The sequence below is a fragment of the Paramisgurnus dabryanus genome, chromosome 16 (genome assembly GCF_030506205.2).
Source record: "Paramisgurnus dabryanus chromosome 16, PD_genome_1.1, whole genome shotgun sequence".
Taxonomy (NCBI): Eukaryota; Metazoa; Chordata; class Actinopteri; order Cypriniformes; family Cobitidae; genus Paramisgurnus; species Paramisgurnus dabryanus.
Window position 1 is genome coordinate 35,565,542 of NC_133352.1, and position 23,600 is coordinate 35,589,141.

General features: G+C 38.2%; 1 protein-coding gene across 5 annotated transcripts in view; it reads left to right on the plus strand.

The window, feature by feature from the left end:
- Nucleotides 1-21,904, plus strand: part of frmpd1b (FERM and PDZ domain containing 1b) — a 40,094-nt gene extending 18,190 nt beyond the window's left edge. For 4 of the 5 annotated variants that reach the window (XM_065242182.2, XM_065242184.2, XM_065242183.2 and 1 more), the window contains exons 3-17: nt 2,262-2,369; nt 5,603-5,763; nt 8,619-8,721; nt 8,831-8,876; nt 8,980-9,084; nt 10,746-10,841; nt 10,953-11,078; nt 11,935-12,052; nt 12,150-12,288; nt 12,371-12,497; nt 12,942-13,034; nt 14,931-15,113; nt 15,481-15,625; nt 16,762-17,688; nt 17,862-21,904. In XM_065242182.2, coding sequence (XP_065098254.1) covers nt 2,266-2,369; nt 5,603-5,763; nt 8,619-8,721; nt 8,831-8,876; nt 8,980-9,084; nt 10,746-10,841; nt 10,953-11,078; nt 11,935-12,052; nt 12,150-12,288; nt 12,371-12,497; nt 12,942-13,034; nt 14,931-15,113; nt 15,481-15,625; nt 16,762-17,688; nt 17,862-20,254 — 4,866 coding nt within the window. In that variant the 5' untranslated portion in view covers nt 2,262-2,265 and the 3' untranslated portion in view covers nt 20,255-21,904. Of the gene's footprint in view, nt 1-1,233; nt 1,387-2,261; nt 2,370-5,602; nt 5,764-8,618; nt 8,722-8,830; nt 8,877-8,979; nt 9,085-10,745; nt 10,842-10,952; nt 11,079-11,934; nt 12,053-12,149; nt 12,289-12,370; nt 12,498-12,941; nt 13,035-14,930; nt 15,114-15,480; nt 15,626-16,761; nt 17,689-17,861 lie in introns of those variants that run through there. The other variant, XM_065242186.2, reaches the window with a different exon arrangement.
- The last annotated feature ends 1,696 nt before the right edge of the window (nt 21,905-23,600 follow it).

Genomic DNA, 23,600 nt, shown 5'->3' on the forward strand with positions numbered 1-23,600 from the left:
TGGCACCCTCTTGCAGAAGTGTAGCACCATTAGATAGGTACCTGTGGCCAACTATGAGTGAATTAACTTGTTCTGATATATTATTAGAACAAAAACAAACAAATTAATGGTTTGAAATGTAACATTTTATTTCAAATATATTTGTGATGTACTTGATAAGTTATAATTAAGAGGCTTATATGATTAGTTGTATTAAGCAGCTGCACTATGATTGATTGATTGATTGATTCAGTGTTAAGGAGTTATTAGATAAAAGGGGTGGAGTTTATAAAATGGCATTATTTAAATTTTTGTCATCATTAATTGATTTTTTATGTACAATCAACTCAACTGTTGTTTGTTAAGTTTACTTAATCTTCTTTTGTTAAATGAACTAAATTATTGTTCGTGGAGTTTACTTAACAAATTATGTCCTGTTGACAAAATATTTTTAAGTAAATCCAACATTTCTTTTTTTTTGAAACGGTTACGACAAACATTCCTCTGGTGCCTATTTTTAAGACATTTTAAAGGTTAAGTGTGAGGTTATTGAAAAATAATCAACACCCAAGGAACATTTCTCAACCAATCAGAATAAAGCATTCAACAGACACGTGGTATAAAGTTAATTAATGCATTGTCAATACTTTTGTTCAGATTAGTTCACTGTGTGCATTAACTATTGTTAACAGTTACAACTTTTGATTTTAAAAATGTATTGGTAAATGCTAAAATCAGATTATTAAATGCTGTAGAAGTATTGCTCATTCTTAGTTTATATTACCCAATGCATTAACTTATATTAACATTTGCAACCTTATTTTAAAGTGTTAGCCAGAACATATGTGGTTTAATGGCATAGATATTTAATGGTAACCGTATTGCATACTTGAGTATTGAGGTTTAATCGCTGCAGTAACACAGGAACACGTTTTGTTTAACGAGACAGGAATTTATATCTGCCTTTACCGACTTTCAGTAAGTTAGTTTCTGGCCTCAGTGGAATAATGTACTGTACAACAGGAAAATTGTGCTTGATTATTGATATTTAATTGACCTCAACACCATTATAGACTTATAATCATGATCTGGACTGTGTCTGTACACAGGCATTGACTCATAGAGCAAAGGTTAAAGGCCACATCTCCCAACATGCAATACAGCTCAGTGGACAATCATGCAGATTATCTGAGTTTGATGACACACTGTCTGACGTATTGATCTGATGTTCAGAATGTGTCTTTAAGCACATATACACACGTACACACACTCCGGTTGTGGTTTGTGAGAGATCCCTCGCATCTTACTGCAGAGATATCATAACACATTCAGCAGTGTGTGTGCTTTTAATGATGGTGATGTGTGTGTGTGTTGCTATCGTCCAGAGAAGGGAAAAAAGACGTTAAGGTAAAGTACAGGAGTTTGTCTGTTTGTCATATTTCTCTGTAGGGTCCTGATCTTTTTATATTTTCTCTTGGTAGTGTTGGTAAGAGTTTGTATTGTTGGTGGTGTGTAAGTGTTATCTTGTCTGTTATGATTTAGTTTGTGTGCAGTTGATTCAAAGATTTGTACCATTTCTAATGAAAATGTAAAGGCAGTGCTATGATGCTGGGCTGTTTTGATGCTGGAGGTTTTTAGGGTACTTGTTTAGGTAGTTACTAATCAGTTGCTATGTTAAATGGATAGTTTGGATAGAGTATCAGTGTAGCGTGCGCACTTTTCTTAGTGACGTATGACAAATGCAGCAGCAAAGAATCTGAATGCAGAGGCGTCTAAGATGGCGTCTAGTTATTTTTGGTTTATAAAGTTTTAAATATGGATATTTCTTCAACAAATCTGAATGGATTACCCTCAGAGGCCTTTGTTTATCCTCATGGAGCTGTTTGGATTACTTTTGTGAAGGATAGATTCGCAATCTTTGGGCTTGAAGGAGGGTGACCCCATATTCATTTATTATAAAAATTGGAAAAGCTAGGACTTATCTTAAAAAAAAAATGTGATCGTCTGAAAAATGATTGACATATGCATCTAAGATGGTTTCAGAGTGAGTAAATCATGGGTTTATTATCATTTTTGGCCGAACTGTCCCTTAAAGTTGTCAGGGTGTTGCTAGGTGTGTTTGGCATTTACGGTGTAATATTTGGGGTTTGGGTTTGTTTACAGTGTGAGCCACAATAGTCACAGCATTACCAAACATACATTACCAATTTATATATGAAATATATATATATATATTGTACCTTTTAATTTCATGTTTTTCATCTTTATTCCCTCTCACTCAGTTAGATGGAGGAGAAGGAGAGGAGCAGGAGTCGATCTCCGCGACGGGTCCGTCGGGTGGAGCAAGTGGTGGGAAAATGGCTGCGTCGCTCTCGAGACTCTCTCAGCAGGTGGAGTAATATCTCTCTTTTTTATACATAAACACACACAAAGATAAAAGATATAAACACATACATAAAGTGACTGGTATCGACAAACATACATAACATAAAGAGGTGAATTATCCAACAGTTTAAAATTCTTCACGATGTTTAGGTTAGTGTCAGTTTCAGGCTTCATGAAAGCTGTAATGTTTACAAACACAAAAAGGAAAACCTTTGCAAATTATTCAAACTCAGAAATATACAGAAAAAAATAATGAAATAAATCACTATTGTTTTCCATTACTCAGAAAAGACACCATGTACAGTATGCTTTGGGCCTACATTTTGCATGATACCTAATTATTGACCCTTCGCTAAACCACACCTGAAAACCGCCAAATGCCAATCGTGGTTTATCAACCGTTACTTGTCAAGAGGGGTCAAGCTTTTGAGGAAGGGAAACATGCCAAAGGGTTGTGAATAGGATTGTGTAAATATTTTAGCATTGTGTTAATAGACGGAGTACCCAAATCCGATCGCGGCTCTCCCGTTAGTTAGTTCTAGTTACCATTGCAAAGAGGTTAGGCTGATGTCTTGTGTTTATTCCACTGTTTGATTTATAATAATTCAATTATTTGTACAAATTTCACTTACCCTGCTGTGCATGAAAAAAACGGTCCCTTAATTTGTCTGTTTTTCATTTGAATGGTCAGCGTATGACGGTATGCTTGCCCTGAGACCTAACGTTATAGACTTAAGCTTCAATTTTGATAAAATTATTCTCTAATCAGTTGCATATTATGTCATGTATATATCCCTCAAATGCAGTCCCTTTTGTCTTGCTCTCTTAGATTTTTCACATGTTTGCCAAAAATGACTAATTATCTCCTTGGGAATGTCTGACTCCGGTGCATACATACTGTAATAAAGTTGCCAAGCATATACGCTTGACCGGCGTAGCAACAGTAACTAAGGAGGGCGGGGCTTAGCGAATGTTCAATTATGGCATGTTAAGGAGAGTTGTAAATTATGTGATCAAACCTACATTTTCTTCTGGTGTATGATAGGACTAGTGAACCTGAGTAATATTTTATCTATTGACTACTAGAATATCATAGGCTGGATTTAAACTGCAAATCTTGATGCCCAATCCGATCAGATTTTTTTGACGACCTGCGTATATCATCTTTTAAAAGCGACTTGTATTCAATATTTGCATTTACACTAAACTATTCCAGGTAAACATACTGACAGAGGAAGTAAAATGTTGCGATATGCAATAAAATATGAGCTTTATTTCTGTAACAAGACATGAAACGTCAACATTACTACACTAAGTGGAGCCGTCGTCCTTCATAGCACTGCTAAGAAGAGTCGTGTGATCATGTGATCATTTCCACATATGCATAAGGCCTGAAACTGATTGGATAAACTTTTTCTGCTTACACATCATATTCAATCTGTGCCACATGAGGGAAATAAATTGGAATTGAGTCACTTCAAACATGCAATGTAAATGCGGTCATAGAGACTATCTAAGAAGTAGTTTTTAAGGCTCCTGGGAATCCTAACCGTATATATAAAATGCATACAAATATTGTCAGCATAAAGAAACAGTGCCTAATATTTTTTTTATCTACAAATCAAGTTTGCAAACCGCATTTACACATTCACATAAGCACTGGCACATATTTCTGTATTTTCTCACTTTGAAACACATACTGTGCATGATTGAATCTTTAAAAGCATTTTCTCATTTTTAGCTCCATCTGCTGACGTTTTGCATTTCATTCCTCATTCACCCGCTGGTATAATCACAGTCACAGCCTGCCAGGCAGCCACATGTTAAACCTGGCAACTCTCATTCAGTCTGTTGGCATACAGTGATATAATCGGATGTGGTTTTACACTGATTTGTTTATAATTTTTAGTTTTTAGAAAATTTTTAGAAAATTCTCTAAAGACATTGAAATTTGTGTTCATTAAAAGTACCGTGTACAGTAAGCATAAAAAAAATTCTATTGTTACTGCAGAATGTCAAACTACCATCTGTTTAAAAAAAGTAGTATGCAAAAGTATTACCGGTATATACTATAATATTACGTACCTTTATTTAACAGTGTAAGTTTTATGCACTGTATGTATGGCTGACTACATTTGCCCGAATGTACAGTATAATACAACCATAGCATACTGTACTTTAAACTTTAAAGGTGCAGTGTGTAAATGTTAGCGGCATCTAGTGGTGAGGTTGCGAATTGCAACCAACGGCTTAGTCCACTGCTCACCCCTTGCTTTTGAAACACATAGAGAAGCTGCCACCGGAAAAATATGTCATCGTCGGAGACAACTTAGTAAAAAGAATTGTCCGTTAAGAGCTTTTGTAGAAAATTGGCGGCACAAAATGGCGACTTCCATGTAAGGGGACCCTCTTTGTATGTAGATAAAAGGTCTCGTTCTAAGGTAATAAACACATAACAGTTCATTATGAAAGGTCTTTATACACCCCTGATAATCTAGTTTTGTATATTATTTAGCATTTCTGTCAAGAGATCCTACTAAAAATTACACACTGCACCTTTAACTGTATAACATTCACTAAATAAAGCCATGTGACAGACTTAAAATGTCACAAATGAAATATCTTCAATACACAGTGTACATTGTGCCCTGGAAAAACAGCTGCCACATAAATGTACATGTAAATATAATCAGGTTCCATCATTTACATATGCATGTAAAGCATTTGGCAGACACTTTTATCAGGGTTCCCACGTGTCCTTAAAATCCTTAAAGGTTTGTAAAATCTAGGGGAAACATTTCAAGGCCCTGGGAAGTTTTTGAAAATATACATACATAGATAAAGGTCATTGAAAGTGCTTGAATCTATTTTAGGCAAGAAGTTTTCTGGAAAAACAAATCCATATTCCTTGTGTAGTTTAGGATAAAATAATACAAATTCTAGACTTTTTAAGCACACATGCTAAACTTTTCGCTTTAAATGTTTATATCTTCTGTATGCAAATGTTGATTCATACCAAAATGCTTTTTTGCATGGTTGTGTTTGACACATGAAAACGTCTCTGGTTACGTATGTAACTGTTGTTCCCTGAGAAGGGAATGAGACGCTGCGTCTCCCTTACCATACTTACTTAATGTAAGGCCTTTTAACTTTTGTCTATGAGATCTACCTGTCTGTCTCTCTGTAAATGTAGGGAGATGTATCTAATGTATAATGTATCTATATGTGTGTCACATAGGGAGCGTATACTAGGAGGCAGGAGATTTCGCTCTCGGGATGCGGGTCAGCAGAATTTCCCTGTGAAGGTGACAGTGGAGGTGATCAGAGATGCTGTGCTGGACTCCCATGGTTTTACTCTTTCACCACAACACCCCCTGCTGGTCAGGGACATCACTATAGGTACACACCCACACACACACAATACAATACACATGCAAGCAGCCTTATGGATCTTGCTGGACTAATCTGCTGGTTACCTGTTTTTGAACTAGCAAAGATTATGATCAAAGTATGGCATGTTTTGCCGACGGGAAGAAAATCACAGATGAGATCTCTATTATCTTCATTCTTTAGGACTGCAGTATGATCAAATGAAGAGCAAAGACCTTTGCTTTTTCTAAAAGATCATAGTTTTTGCATTTGTACCTGGGAGAGTATTAGTAAGTTCACTAGGAATAAAAGTAATTGAATAATGTAAATCTAACAATGTGTGAGAGACAGTTTAGTGGTAAATAATAATAGTGGCACCTATTATACAAAATCCACTTTTACAAGGTGTTTGGACATAAATGTGTGTGAACGCAACGGCCCTACAATGAAAAAATCTATTGACCCCCTCGTTTTTAATCCCAGTAAACCAGAGCAGTCTCAAAAGACATGCTGTTTTGATTCTCTTCGCAATGTGATGTCACATTGCTAAAGCCCCGCCCATGGCCGCTGACTGACAGTCTTGTATTATCATAGTTTCTTCCTTTAGTGAGTTGGATGTTGTCTGTTATTTTTTCTGTGCTTTTTTGCGAAATCACATCTATTTTAACCAAAGCATCTCTTTTGGAAGAACAACAGCTCATTTGCATTTAAAGGTACACACACAAAACGTTGTGTTTTTGCTCCTGCTCAAATAGGGTCATTTTAGACACGCTATAATAAATAAGTTGTGTGGTATTTTGGACTGAGACTTCACAGACACACCTGAGATTTATATTACATCTTGTAAAAATGGGCATAATATCTGCCCTTTAAATATCATTATCTTAGTATTAAAACCCACACGTTGCTTCAAAGATCTATGCGTGACGACTGTGTACCTGGACGTCTCCAATTTAATCTGCATCCGATTAAAATCTGCTGTGAGCGACTATAAAGGTGTGAGCAAGGACATGACACTTGTGTGCGTGTGGCCACCTGCTCCTGTCTTTTATTTCATTATAATGCAGGTGCATGAGGTCTTTCACACGCAAACACACACTGACACACTCTCATTACATTTATCCTCTCCTTGAACCAATTACACATGGTCACACACACATTAATGGGATTGAAACTGATGCAGCATACTTCTGTCCTTAAACCACTGTGAGCTGCCTAACAAGGTAGACAACAGGACAGCTGTGTGCTAGTCTACACGCAGTCTTATTCTGCAGTGCTGATGTCTCTTCTCTTGCAGTAGAAACAGCTGATAAAAGCCCAGAGGGACAAACTTTACAGCCAACTATTATAAGAGAGAGAGAGAGAGACTGAAAAAGAGAGATGGAGAGAGAGAGAAAGAGATGTGCTATGCATTGGTGATGGATGTAACAGGACAGAGAGTGACTGAGAAACACTGTCAGGGCAGATTGTGTGTGTTTTTGTGTGTATTTCTGGCTCAAAGACAAGCGAGTGTAAATGTCACGAGACAAACATACACTCACATTCACACGCACATTCAATAATCTTGTGAATAATTAATCAATTCTCCAAAATTGCATGCATTCATTAGCAGGCCAGACTCTGACACACCTCTTCCCTCCCATATGATATTTACAAATATAGTTTTACATTTTTTTCGAAATAATATGCGTTAAAATATATTTTGAAATATGTTTACAAAAATTTGTTTTTCACCAATATATTTTTTGTATATTTTGAAATATATTTAAAAATATATAGTTAGGTTAAAATTAGTTCTGGGCATAGATTAATCTAGATTAATATCATACAAAATAAAAGTATTTTTTTTGCGTAATATATGAGTTTGTGATGTGTGTAATTATTATCTATGTATAAATACACACACATTCATGTATGTATTAAAGAAACATTTACATGTGTGTATATATATTTATTTATATTTTTAGATATTCTAAATTATATATAAATAAAAAAATGATATATTAATATAACATTTCTTATATGTGTGTATAAATATACATAATATTTACATACAGCACAAACTCATATATTATGCAAAAAAATCCTTTTATTTTGTATGAGATTAATCTAGATTAATCTATGCCCAGCACTAGTTAAAATTAAATTTAAACTGCTACAATATACTTATAATTTCATATTTTATACATACATTTTATATTTATATTTTATGCATTTTATAAAAACTTTTATATTTTGGCTGTGCGTGCGTATTTATTTATTTATTTGGGTTGTAAAATTTGAAATATTTTTAATATATTCAAAACATATTTTGGCCGGAGATTTTTTTTTTTTTCGTATTGGTAAACAAATTTTTCTGGAACAGAATAAAACTGTGCTTCAGATATGAATGAACTTCAAATGCGGCTTGTGATTTTCCAATTGGTCAGATTTACCATTTTGATCTGCAGATGATAAAATTAGAGATTAAAGACTTTAGCGTTGAAGGAGGGACCAAAGTATCTATAGATCACAATATCACTTGAGGATTTGAGATTTTTTGTAACTAACGTCTTGGGATCATGATGAGATTTGAAGGCTTAAAGGGATAGTTCACCCAAAAATAATAAAATCTGTAATTATTTACTGATCCTCAAGTTATAACTTATATACATTTCTTTGTTCTGATAAACACAAAGGAAGATATTTTGAGGAATGTTTGTAACCAAACCAATTTTGCTTAATTGTTTCCTGCTTGATTACAAAAATCTTCCTTTGTGTTCAGCAGAACAAAGAACTGTACATAAGTTTGTAACAACATGACAGAATTTTCATTTTAGGGTGAACCATCCCTTAAAGATTCACTAACAGTTTCCTTAGAAAACATCAAATCTGTATGTTTGTAGGAGGCCCAGCTGATGGTCGACTCATACCTGGAGATCAGATCCTGAAAGTCAACAACAAAGCCATAGAAGATCTTTCTCCAGAAAATGTCGACCAGATGATTAGGTAACACAACATTAGTTTCTTCTTAACTTCATAAGCTAGAGGAGTTTATATATGTGACCTCATGGTTTCTGTACTGATGTCATTGGTTTGCTTTATGCTCTGCTCTCAGGGAATGCCGAGATTCTGTAACCATGACGATCCTTAGAAACATGTCGGTGGGTACCGAATCTTTTTCATCTGTTCTTACTGTAGTTGGGTCCATCATTTAAACTCGCCTCTCACTACAGGAATTAAAAAAAGATTCTGTTTGCTTCACAGAACCCGAAGTCATCGTTTATTACGGCAGAGAAGAGAGCTCGTCTGAGAAGAAATCCTGTTAAAGTGCGCTTTGCAGAAGAGGTGGTTGTAAACGGTCACACTCAGGTGAGAAGAAGTCAAATCGACTCGGCTTACATCTGGACTGTGATGAAATATAGCGTAGTATGTTTTTGATCTGGCTCATTAGTAAAGCATTGCTTTTGCATATAGAGATCAAATATAGCCTGAATGTACTTTAAAGGAATAGTTCACTGAAATATAAAAATACTGTCATCATTTACTCACCCTCAAGTTGTTTCCAACCTGAATGCATTTCTTTGTTATGCTGAAGAATGTTAATAACCAAACCGATCAAGGGCACCATTTACTTCCATAGTATTATTTTTCCTACTATAGAAGTCAATGGTGCCCCAGATCAGTTTGCTTACAACTATTATTCAAAATACCTTCTTTAGTATTCAGTTTTGAACAGCATGAGGTTGATATAATTTTTATCCCTTTAAGTCGCTTTGGATAAAAGCGTCTGCCAAATGAATTAATGTAAATAAGGGCTGTCAAAAGATTAATCACGATTAATCCCGTACAAAATAAAAGTTTGTGTTTGCATAATATTTATGTGTGCGTTGTGTGTAATTATTATGTATATATGAATACACACACATACCGAGCCCCTAAGGTGACATTGGAGTAAAAAAAATCTAAAGTTAAGTTTTACATGCGCACGCGAAACTAAATGCGATAGTTTCACGTGCACACGCAATAGTTTCACGTGCGCACGCAAAGCAAAACTAAATTTTATTATATATATATATATATATATATATATATATATATACACACAAAAATAATTACACACAGTGCACGCACATATATTATGCAAACACAAACTTTTGTTTTGTATGTGATTATTCGTGATTAATCTTTTGACGGCCCTAATGTAAATGTAAATTGTTGACAGCATTGCATGACGACTGATTTACTTGCTTTTTTTTTTTGTGATGTCACATTGTTAGCCAACCCCACAGCAAAATCCTACACTGTGTAAATGTGAATCAAAAATCTTATTGTCTGTGATTTTGGCACTTTTAGTGAAACTGCTCATCACACTTAGTTAGCACTGCCCTGTTGGCTGTGTCTACAGAAATTTAAGTGTATTCGGATCTTCTAAACTAGCGATTCCCAAACTGTGGTCCGCGGACCACTAGTGGTTCGTGAGGGTACTGCAGGTGGTCTGTGTAAAGGCAAAATAAAATATAAAATAATATATTTTTTAAGAATATGTAGGCTTATATTTATATATTGGTAAATGGACTCCAATGGCTTTTCCTTTTGACAACATGTTTTTATTTTTATATATTTTATTTTATTGATGGATATTTCATGTCTTGCTGTCTTTTGTTTAATTCATTTTTAATTGCTCGAAATAAATAATTCATTAATTAATTCATTCATAGCCTTTATAGGCAATTTATATAAAACAAAATGTTTATAAATGGAATGAATAAGAGGCCTGTTGTTATTTTAATTTCCAGTTAGTTTCTTGATCTCGCATTTCTGAAATACCTAAGGTTTTGATATGTTGACTATATCCAAGTGCTAGTACGCCTATTTAGAGGTGGAGATTAATTTAGGACTTTGTGTAGACATATTTTATTATGAGTTTATGAGGTGGTCCGCGAAGATTTTTGATTACACATAGTGGTCCACACACACACAAAAAGTTTGAAAACCCCTGTTCTAAACCACATCGTCTTCTTTGTTTTCAGGGAAACTCTCTTCTCTTCCTGCCCAATGTTCTGAAGGTGTACCTGGAGAACGGCCAAACCAAAGCCTTCAAATTTCACAGGACCACCACTGTCAAGGTAGCAGGCTGTTTATGTTCCTTGCATCATTTTAATCTGACATTGAAATCCATTTTGACTTTATGTCGATGCAGTTGGATACTAGTGATGTATGCATGTTTCTGTTCGCAGGATATAGTGTTAACTCTAAGAGAGAAGTTGTCCATTCGTGTTATCGAGCATTTCTCACTGGTCCTGGAACAGCAGTATAACATCACCAAACTACTCTTACTGCATGAGGACGAGCTTATACAGAAGGTAAAGCACACACGCACATATTGTAAACGGTTTGTTCCGGTCTTTGATTCTGATTGGTCAGCAGCTATTTATGATAAAACACAGCTATGACCGCTGGACCCAAACCTGAATAACTTTGTACCCAAGCCTGATGTGCACAATCATTTTTTTTTTTTTAAAGAAAGAAAGATCCTACCCGAGACACACCCGCGACCGACCCAGTGGCAATTGTTTTAACCCAACTGTTCTCGAATGTAAACGGCACCAAAGTGTGTTCAGTCTGCATCCCCACACGCACCAGTCAGAAAGAAAGAACCCAGTGATCGTGCAGAAAATTGCTCCATTTATTTTTATTTGTTAACCGAAGACAACACCACTAACCGATAAAATGTGCATTTAAAATTAATTGACAGGGATAGCTCAACAAAAATGAACCTTGCGGCAGCCACACAACGTCACAACGTGGTCTTGGCAAACAGAGGAGGGGTTGAAAAAAGGACTACATGTGAGATAGTTTGGGTCATCTTGGGTCTGTTCGGCTAAAACAAATTCATTTTAAATTTCCCAAGACCTAATGGACTAATATTATACCTGACCCGTGGTCGAGGTACACGTGAAACTTTTAGACTCGAACCCGCTCGGGTCTCGGGTTGGACCTTGGCTTTTTGGATCTAAGTGGATCCATGAAGACCTTCAGTTCAGAGCAAAAAAAGAAGACTTTTTGTGATTTTACTTTTGAGTTAATGCATATTTTTTTATTTAAAATGTTTATTTTGTTGTTACTGTTTCATAAAAGCAATAACATGTGACATACCACCCTATACATACTACATAACCGATAACAAATAGTTTCATCATGAGTGTGTTTCTATTACAGGTGGTGCAAAAGAAGGACTCCCATGATTACAGGTGTCTGTTCAGAGTCTGTTTCATCCCCAGAGATCCGGTGGACCTTCTGCATGACGACCCTGTGGCCTTCGAGTATCTTTTCCAACAGGAAAGTAGTTGAAAGAGGATGGATGAAATAGAAACAAATAATGTACAATAGAAATAAAGCCGTGATTTAAGACCACTGTGTGTGTTTGTGCGTGTAGAGTGTGGGAGATGTGTTACAGGAACGCTACGCTGTTGAGATGAAATGCAATACGGCGCTGAGACTCGCCGCGCTGCACATTCATGAGAAAATGGCGATCTGTGGACAAACCACCAGAGCATCTGTCAAAAGCATCCTGTAAGCGAATACCCATACATTATACTCCATACAGTAAACACTGAGCTCTAATACACTTGTGTTTGTGTGTGTGTTGTTGCAGGAAAGAGTTTGGTTTAGAAAGTTTCATCTCTCCCACCCTTCTGAGAAATATGAGAGACAAAGACCTGCGCAAAGCTCTCAACCATCACATGAAGAAGATCCAGTCGCTGCTTGAACCACGTCAGAAGGTCTGTATTGTGTCGTCCTTAAACCAGACATCCCACCCTGCAAAAACTGATTTCAGGGAGGTTGTTCTCAAACAAAGCTGGGTCTAAGGGGGGCTAGGGGGGCATTGCCCCCCCCCAGATGTTACCCTGATACCCTGTAAAATATCTTCAGAAAAAGTCAATATTATTTCTATTAATGTTTCATCAGTTACACTAGAAATGAAACTCAAGGGCATTGCATTGTGAGATGCGTAGACATAATCACTCCTGGAAAAACCAGCATATTTTGTGTTTTAAAATGATGCTGGTCTGTGCTGGTTTTTCCAGCAGGGAATAGTCATGGTATGCATACAGGGCTATAAAAGTAGCATGGTAGCACGCTGTTTCAAACATAGTCTTGGTCTTTTCCATTTCTGCACGTTCTGCTTGTTTTAGCTGATTTAAATATCTCTCTGTCTTTTTCAGGTGATTTCTGCCTCTCAGGCACGTTTGGCTTATCTGACCCAGATGGCTGAGCTGATGTCATACAGCGGGAGAACCTACAGCGTCACCATGCTGGTGAGAGAGTTTAGTCCATCTGCTACACTTGGCTTTTGCTTTTGATAAAAGTGTCTGCAGAATACATAAATATAAATGAAATATTTGATTAGCTTATAATAAGAAATAATCAATTATGATATATGTATATACGGTTCATTCTTTATTTGTGGTGGCAAGTGGTGTCCCTACAGTTGTAATAAACTTTAAATACCAATAAATTATCCAATGTTTCCATGTTTGTATTCTGTAGGATAAACACACTATTATTTGTGCACTTTTAACAATTACTTTTATTGTTTTAAAATACATATTTAATTGAGTTTGAGAGATTCCCTCCATACATCAGAGGTTTCATGGATTGTAATTGCAACAATTTAAAACAATTTAACACAAATAAAGTGGTTATATTGTGAATATAGATTTTATTTAACACGTAAAATTTTATTAAATTGTTTAAAAAAATATTCATTTGTAATATTTACGAAAAAAGTAGTGTCCCCATATTCTGTGGTGTTACAACAATGGATGTTGTAGAAAAGAGGGAAATATATTTGGACTACTGTGTAAAGGTCATTGCAGGTGCAAGTTGATCTTTCTTATTAATTTTCTTAAAGTTAGCTAAATTTCTGACAGTTTCATGTGTCGCACTTAATTAGTGTCAGAGGTGTTATGTTTATTGATATGTTTATAGATTTTAAATATGTTAATCAAAATTTTGATAAATACACACTTATTAATATTTCCTAAATGTCCCCTGATCTTGAAATCATCATGATGGCAGCCTCCACATTTTAGAAAAGACTGGATTTAGGATAATTTGTCTGTGGTGTTACTGTCTTTCCTGGTAACACCATAGACCAGTGGCGGCTCGTGACTGCTCATCCGAGGATGTGCTAATTCAAAATAAGTGTCAAAATAAGTATCACATGTGTGGTTCCCTTTTCCAAATATGTGTCCTGCGTGTCGAGAGATCCTGTGTGCTTCACGTGTTTTGTCAAAATAAGTGCCTGTGTCAAAAGCGTTTATGATAAGAGACGCTCACGTTTACAAAATACACACAAAAAGACACCTCCTTAACATTAAACTCTAATTACGCATGAGATTATGCGAGTATCTGGCAAACGCAAGCGTCTCTGTTCATAAACCGTTTAGACGCGTCTGAACTTATTTTGGCAAGACACGTGATGCACACACGATCTCTCGACGCGCAGAACACATATTTTGAAATTACAAACCACACACATGACGGGCTACATACATGTTGTGACAAACTTCACATCGAGCGCCTTCAAAAAAAGAAGTCACCAGCTGCCACTGCCATAGACATAGATTTTTTTAATTATTTAAAAATTTAAAATGTTATTAAGCATCAATTTTAATGGATATAGCATATTAAACTCATTTTAAATCAACATGATCTCACAAAGTTCCGTGGGATAGTCACGGAATTTTGTGCTCATTTTTCCGTGGCATTCTCACGGATCTCCGCATTTTTCCGTGGCCCTGCTACGGACTGTCTATTTCCGTGGCATTCTCACGGATTGGTTACTCAACTGCTTTTTCCTATTTTCAAACCATTTTCGCTTCGGTTTAGGGTTAGATTTGGTGTTTGCGTTAATATGTCACTTTAACCAGAATCCCACGAAAAAAAGACAGTCCGAAGCAGGGCCACGGAAAAATGCGGAGATCCGTGTAAATGCCACGGAAAAATGAGCACAAAATTCCGTGACTATGCCACAGAAATTTGTGAGATCAGGTTGTTTTAAATGCATAACAATACATTTTATCAAAAGAAAACAAACAAGCATTTTTATAATTTCTGCCTCTCATTTCCCACCCCAATTAAAGAATGACCCAGATGTGTCTGTATGATAAAGGTTTGACTGACTCTTGAAAATGTTGTATGTGTTATAGCTGCAGGACAGAGAGACATTGGTGAGTTTGCTGGTGGGAGCAAGATACGGTATCAGCCAAATACTGAACCACCAGCTTAACATGATCTCAACCATCATAGACTTCCACTACATCACCCGAATAGAGGTGCTGTCAGAGTCCGACAGGATCAGCATGGTCAAGATTTACCTGCAGGACATTCAGGTGTGTGCACGTCCACCTGGAGATAAAAATATACAGTGTGTTGTTTTATTATGAGAGACATCTAATGATGAGATCAGGAGCATCAATCTTTGTTTTTACTTTCATTTTAGTCTTTGACATGATCTTACTCAGTCAGTATCAAATAGATAGTTTATTTTGTCACAGAAAATATCCTTACATTCTTTACATTATATACAGTAGGATGCTTTTTATGTAGAAAACAGTACATCAAAAAAAAAGACAGGGTTACATATTTATTCACCTTCATAGTATTAAGATACATGAACATACAGAAATGAGTCCTCTCTGTCTGTGTACAGTCCATCACACCATCTTTCTTTCTTTTTATCTCTTCCATAACATCCAGCCTATGGCACTACTAATGGAATCGGTGGGAGCTAAAGATTTGGCCTGTCTGCTGGCTGGATACTGCAAACTTATGGTGGACCCCAACATCAATGTGTTTCGCTGGGGACCAAGGCCTAAAATGAGACGCATTCCGGCAGAAGAAGGTAAGACTCCGATCTCTCTTGATGAAGCTAACACGGAGGTGACTTAAACTGCAATTCATCGACGGGCCACTTGTGACTCCAAAGAGAGTCAATCCCCATTGACCTCCGTGTTAAAATGCACAACTATACAGCAGAAAAATGTGTTTACAGCCTGGTACAAAAAGTGATATTGGTCTATATAGCTAATGTTGCCCTTCATGATAGCTGTGGGGGGCTGAAATTTTTGTATTCCATCGGTTTAAATTATATTAAGCAATACACACCAAGCACAAGTAGATTACATACAAAGTCAATTCAAAGACACGATTAGATGCATCCTCGCGTGGGGTGATGCGAATGACGCAAAATGGGCGTTATTCGCCTCAAACGCGTCTTCGACCAAGTTGAATATATGCAACTCAAGCGAAAAATTCGCATGACACGAAGTTAAATCTCGCGAGTAATCTAGAGCAAGTAACGTGATGCTCCGCGTTTGGTGTGTACGTAGCATTACCCATTTTCGGTTATCCGCGAGGTGACCCACTACCAAGATGGTGACAGCAACTATTGGTTTCAAAGAAGCTCTTCACAAACCTATGGGTGATGTCACAGACTCTACGTCCAAATTTTTACAGTCTATGGTAAGACACAAGGTTTCAGTGTGAATGGGTTGTAAATGTGACTTAGGCTTTACGGTACATTCACACAGGGCGTAAGCGTTAACACTTCCCATTCACTTTTAATGGGTGACGTCATGCGTTGCCGAACTGAAATTGTGGATCCGTCAGCGCCATGTCAGTGCTGTTGCTCGGGGCAGAAGTTGAACATTTTTCAACTTTTCAAGCGGCAACGCCTGCGTCAGCCAATCAGATTGCCTTATGCAAATAACCTAGGCAGAGACAGCCAATTACATTTATGGAAGACTGTGCTGCGGCCACTGTGATTGGCTGTTGACCACGCTTCAGACAAGCCTTTCATCAAACGTTAATGCTTTCCTCCCGTGTGAATGTACCGTTACAGAGTTTGGAAGAGTGGTGGAACAATTATATTTTTAAATGCATAAAAACTTACTTTTATAGTTTTTTAATTTTTAAAGTTTAGTAGGAAAATACTAAGTGTTTGTTTAATGTGGTTTGTAATGTGTTTGTTATGTGCAGGATATGTTTCTCGGTGCGGCAGCGATTCAGAAGACAGTTCGGAAGATGATTACGTAATGGAGGCTCTGCTGGACACTCCGGTTTCAGAAGACACAATCTCTAATCAAACTGACGGCACGGAGGAAGGAGAAGAAGAGCATTGTAAAACTGCAGCCGAGGCAGACAGGGTGAGAGTGATTGTTACGCATTCGTATTTGGATGATGAAGGAGAGGAGGCAGGAAAGAGCGAGTCTGTCATGGACGAGGATTTCACACTTTTGGAGACGGGTTGGTACACGGACCCTCGCGTCAACAGCAGTTTTTCCAGTTTGTCCAGTAACTCGCTGAATGCACTTGAGGAAAGTATCAAGGCGGCCATCGGTGGACTGGGTCAGAAGGACGATAAGCCCAGTTCTGTTCTTGGCACTGGGACATCTGTGGATGTCCATCATCCGTACCTGCTGCCAGAGCGTTTGGATCAGAGAGGCAATTTAAACAAACCTGTGCGACCTACCGTCCTGTCCTGTAATAATCAATCGGGTCTACACTTTAGAGAGCTCTCGCAAATGTCTGACAGCTTGCTAAGCCCGCCTGCGGCCAGCGATGATGCGTTGAGCGATGAAGAAGATGAGGAAGAAGGAGAGAGTCGCTTTTCCAGCATGTCAGCAGAATTTGAGGCTGTGTTGTCGTCTTGCAGTGCTAATAGCATAAATGCTAAATTAGCAGGGGTGAATTTTCAAGCACTTTTCTCCAGGATTCATAGCCAGGGAGACCGCTTTGCGAACAACCAGAGAAATGAAAATAAACAACAGAGACTTTTAAAGATAAGATCCGAGTCATCAAACGTCAAAGTTAAAGATGCTAGAGCAAATGGCTCGGACTCAGATGATGAATTTTTTGATGCTCAAGATCGATTTACCCCTCCCATAACAGAGCTACGCCCCACAGGTCAGTACATATACGGTTCATAACACTAAAAGGCTAAAAGTCTGTGCAAGAGAGTTTTTATTTGTACTTTCATTTAGGGTTTCATTTTTAGGTGAACTATCCCTTTAATTTGCTATATCATTGCTTTTTTTATTGAAGTATCACATTGTTTTCTCTATCTGATTCTTTTGCAGATAAACATTATGATTTAGAGAGCAAACTAAATGCTGTCTGCGACTTCAAAGTGAGAGTGGAGGTTCACGAACCTAGAAAGAGAAATGAAGAGGACAAAAGAGCGGAAAGCACCTCGCTAACTTATACAGACAACATCAATGAGAAACCTTCTCTTCCGAACCATAACACTTCTAACGACACTAAAGTGGAGGTCCATCAGCCCTCACTGATTTTACCTCCTAATCCTGCACCTGTGGAAAATAAACCTTTCTCTGCTAACCAGTCTTCAGGTCAGATACCTCAGCACTGCAATGGTGACATAACTGGACGAAATGCTCGTCTGTCATCACAACTTCTAGAGATGGAGCCAGACACTATGGAGTTTAAACCAGTCACTGGACGTAAGCCATCAATGTCGTCTTCCCTAATTACAGCAGTACGCCAAGCTCCACAGAATACAGTAGACTCAGAGACTCTTTACAATGGGTCCAAACCTCAAAATGGGATATTTGACCATGACATGGTAAGTTTGGAAAAGACACCAAATAATGGGCATTTAGAAGAACATGATACTCAAGACATTAAGCCAGCTCAGAAAGAGACAAAAACTACCAAAGGACTGATTCAACCTGGAAACATTACAGCAGACAATAGGGTTTCTTGTGAAACTAGTAATCCAGAAAACAGACCATCCCACAAGCCCCCAATACCTCCCAAACCTTCAGCGATTATTTTACAGTCAAGACCTATTTCAATTGACGCCCCATCACAAAAACCTGAAGCCAAGAAAAACATTCCCCCTAATGGTCTTTCTCTTCATCCATGGTCTCAGAGAAATGGTACCTCCCCATCTGGTACACTAAGCAGGGGTGTTTCTCAAAGTCATGAAAACCTAAGAACTGAACAACAGACTGAAATTTTTGCAGTCAAAGCAACGAGTGCATCAAACACACCTACCCCTTCTCCCTTACCTTCTCCTTCAGTTCAGTCCGTAAGCATTGTACCTGAAGATCCGGCCCAAATTAGGACTTGCTTCCCCAACAGAACAGGCCCGTCTGGACGACTGCCGGCCTCAGCCTTGCGTGGAAAAATTCAGGATATGCCTTGGTACCTCACTCGTTCCCAAGAGATCTTGGGGACAGTAGCACTCAGCAACACTATTTCATCTACTGGCATCAGTGCCACTCATGCAACAGATGGGAATCATGAATCTAAGAGAGTTTCCCCTAAAGCCACTTCAGTGCCATCTTTGAGTGACTGGAAAGAGAAAGACGCTGAACTTGTTATCGTGAAGCTCAAAGATGGACCAGAGGAAGTGACCCCCATTCCTGTTAAAGACACCAATGGTAAACCACCAGCATCATCGAGCCATTCTAACATGAAGCAGGAATTATCTGCAGAAGCCATCGAGTTGCACAAGCATTTTGGGACCTGCAAGTCCGAACAACCTCAGTCACAGAAAGGAAACCCTCCAGAGATGAGACTCGACAATGCCCCCGCTCTTTCTTCTACAAATCTTTCCCATCTAGATGTGTGTGGTTGCCATACAGTCTACGCCAACTGTTTCAGTGCAGATACAGAGGATAACTGTGGCTTCGATGACAATCTGACTGTGTACGAGTTCTCCTGTCGAAACCGGATCAGTCAAGCACCCCAGCCCGCACCGATTCCACCCACTTCTCTTGGTGCTCCTTCTCCAAATCTCCTGTCCCTTCTGAAAGACTCACCTCGTCCCCTCTCCATGTCTTCTGAGCTCAGTCCACTCTTGATCCCACCCAGGCCCCTGGAGTCTCTGGACCACAGATCCATAGATAATCCGCTCCGCTTCTTGCAGGGCCATCGTTATATTAGCGGCCAAAAGGGCGCAGGACTCAAAGATGGCTATGCTTCATTGCAGCGAGACATCGATGATCTACTTTTGGTGTTGAAGAGAGGACCGTCTTCAGTGTACCCTCCGAGCCGCAAGGGAAAGTGTGAAAATGGAAACGGTGTGATTGGGCAGTCAATTTCAGAGACAGAAAGATGCCTGGTCCAGGCAGAGGCACGAAGGTTGGCATCCGGATGCCAGAAGGCAACTAGGGTAGGTTGGGCACCTGATGATGCTCTTTTGTCACTCGGTAACAGCTTCGGTGCACTGGTGCAACTAGCCTCCACCTGCATGCGAGTTCCCTGTTCAGACTGCGGAGGTTGTCACGGTGATATCGATGCGGACGAGGCCCTCGGGAAGCTTGAGGAGATCGTGGACCTGTATAAGGAGTTTGTGGCCGCCGTACAAACGGCGAGAGAGGGTGAAGGTGTTAGACTGTTAGCCAAACAGTGTACGGTTCTCATTTCTACAGTCTTCTCTCTCACACAGCTGTTTAGGACACGGACGCCAGATATAGACAATGGAAATGTACCTCTGACTTTTTGAACTCTTCAGCTTCCTCTAATGGACCGTAAAGTGAGAGAATAGTCTAGAATTGTACTTCAAAAGTAGCGATGCCATTTTGGCATGTAAAAACCGATTGTGTGCTGGCACACAAGAAAAATTGTAAGTGCCGTGAGCAACGAACACATCTAACAAACTGACACAAGAGATCTGCTATGTGTTAACTTGTTTGTCTTGCCAAGTCTCCATATAAACGTACTGGAATTATGCATTCAAACATAACTATTTTCTAACAGTTCTCGAAGTCCTGATGTATGTACAGTCTGTGTAGTATGTATTTATTTTTACATACAGTATATGCGCACCATGGTTTCTAACCTGCTATACCTGCATTTTGTTTTTGTGTTTGTTTGTTTGTTGGTGTATGTGAAATCCCTACCTCTTGCTCTAATAACCTGAAACCTGATATAAACAGTGTTATTAAGCTTCACTTGTTTTTATGTTTAGTTTAGTGCTGCTCTGTACTTAATCCCTGATAACCTGTACAAAATATTCTGGAGCTACAACACTAAACACCCAAAATACTCATGCAGTAATTTTTCACAAAACTATTCAAAGGACGCTGATGTTATTTTGTCTGCGTTATGCGTCAAGACTTCAGAAAGAAATCAGATGGCAATAGATATTTGGCTATATGGGATTTTTTGTACCCATGTGTTGGTGTGTCAAGCTGGGCTTCTGATGTTTGTTTTTATATCAGCTGACTGTTAACCACAGAACCAGTGTGGTCCAAAGACGCAATAGCACAACTTGGCGTGTTTACACTACAGCGTTGTCACCATGTAGCACCCTGTAAGCGATCCCAACAATATCCACACAGTTTCTAACTTGTCCTTTGTTTTTGACTATGCAAGTGTCACGATTTATATCTATATATATTTTTCACATATTTCACACTTTCTTACATTTTATACATATCAAATGTATTTTTTGTTGTTGATCACTAATATCTTTGCTTTAGAGGACTTCCCTGACAAACCTAGGCCTTATATTTTATCTTGGAGGACCTTTTTCAACATTTTGTTAAATGACATCATTATGGAAATGCAGCATATATAACATTATTTGGCTTTTGTTTGGTTAAAAAGTTTTTTCCTGACACTTCTATCAGTGATGTACAGCACCAAATCTAGTGTACTATAAATATCTTTGAGAAAGAGGATCCTAGCACGATTTCACATTTAGCTCTTTTCACCGTTGTGCTGAACCCATTCTAATGGAGCGTACAGTCCAAACGTGAATTCAACGATTTGCGTGAGTCGATTACATACAAAGTCAATTCAAAAATGCGAACTTGCATGGGGCGATGCGAATTATGCAAATGGTGCAGTGCGATTTCCGTGAAAACACTAGCTATGCGCCTCAAACGTGTCTTCGCGCAAGTTAAAAATATTCAACTCAAGCGAAAAATTACATGACACAAAGTTAAATCCCGCAAGTAATTTAGAGCAAGGAACATGAAAGGAACCATAAGAATGGTATGGGACAGTTAGTTATATTTCCACTTGAGGCTATTTTGCCACGATACAATTACAAACCGTTCTCAGCTCGGTTATCTAACCGAATCTTGCTGATCAAATTTGTGTAGTGACGTCACTGCTCAAGATTGGTCACTCGCATGTTGCCTGGCTATAAGTTATAAGTTATTTGAGCAGAGTAAACCATTCAGGGAAAAGTAGTCCTAAAAACGAAACTATGAAAAACATTTTTACATCTCATGCCGTCTGTAAACTATCGTCTTACCAAGGCAATGACTGATGCATTTGTATTACATTCCAAAGCACGACAGATCGGTCAGATCAGCACGGAATGGAACGGTTAGGCTGGCCACACACGTGAAGATTTTAAGACAGATTTACACCCTTTTCAATGGAAGTGGGTGGCCCGATTAGTGTTTTACTGCAGTCGCTTTTAAAAAAAAAATGATGTGTGATGTCATTGTAGTTATTTTGCTGCTCCTGATCACGTCGGAGTCTCCCGATGTTTGTGGTCGTCCATGGATTTAAGATTCGAAAATCGTCCGGTTTGTCCCAGTTCTTACACAATGTGAACAGTTTTGCACGGCGGTGGAAAAGTAGCTAATGTTTTCCTAAAATTACTTGCCTTGCATTCTTAGCAACACCAGAGGGGGTGCTATTGTATGCATTAGCATGTACGGTACTGGCTTCTTTGATTGGTTCCTCTATCAGGTTGACTATACTTATGGCAGAGCAAAAATTGTAAGAGAATCTTGCTGAGCAAGTTAGTTAACATTTGTATAGCTATAGCTAGCAGAACGAAAATATCTGGTTACATTTACAGACTTTTGAACAGGTTCGATTGCCTCACATTACTTTCAAATTAATCCAAAACGTATATGTAGTCCCACCTGTATGATTTACATTGCAATGGTTTCAGGTTCACACAAAAATGTTTCTAGCATAAGAATGCCAGAAGATTTGTTAACAAAAACATATGAAGTGAGGAGATCCCAAGCAAATGCAGTAAAAATCTGTTTGAATATAGCTTCCTGACCCTAGACCAGCAACGGTCAAGGTTTAAATTCACAGTGGCTGGTACTAGATCAGGTTTTAAAAGTTCCCACTCAGAATATAGTATAATTAAATCACTTGAAGTCAACGGATAGATTATGACATAATTTTTGTTCGCTTCTGAGTTACTTGAAATTGGAGAAGTGCTTCCAGATGGCTGCAGTATCACTCATATAGACACCAACTTCAACACACACTGCCATACTGTGCTTATCTAGTCAGTGAGATCACACGTAGCTAGTTTGTATCAAGGAAACCAACAGTAGTAGGGAAGAAAACACTCTTAACACAGTAACTTGTATATGTGTAGTATTTCTTTCTTTAGAGATTATTACAAGCAACTCTTCCCAGGAACAATTTTCATATTAATCTGTCAGTGAACAAACATATTTCTGTATAAAACTTACTGTAGTATGACTGAGATCAAATGAACGCAATGGCAACTGTAGCAAATATGAAACAAACTGCTTGTTGTGGACCGTATGTATTGAGACTCTACTGTACGCAGGCATTTCAAGGCGAGCAGATAAAGTTTGATTACGGCTGTATGTGAATGTGAAGGCAAACAGCTTTGAGGATAACAATTGAGAATATGGTTTGCATTTCTTCTACTGTGTTCATGATAATAAAAGTTTGATTTTGAATGACATTTAATGGTGAACTGTTGTACTCAGTGGTGTCTGTGCGTCCTGCTGAATTTACAAACTATGATGGAGATTTTAATCTTACACTCACCCTGGGTTACTAACCATGGGTTGAAACAACCCAGCACAGGTTTATTTATAACCAAATGCTTG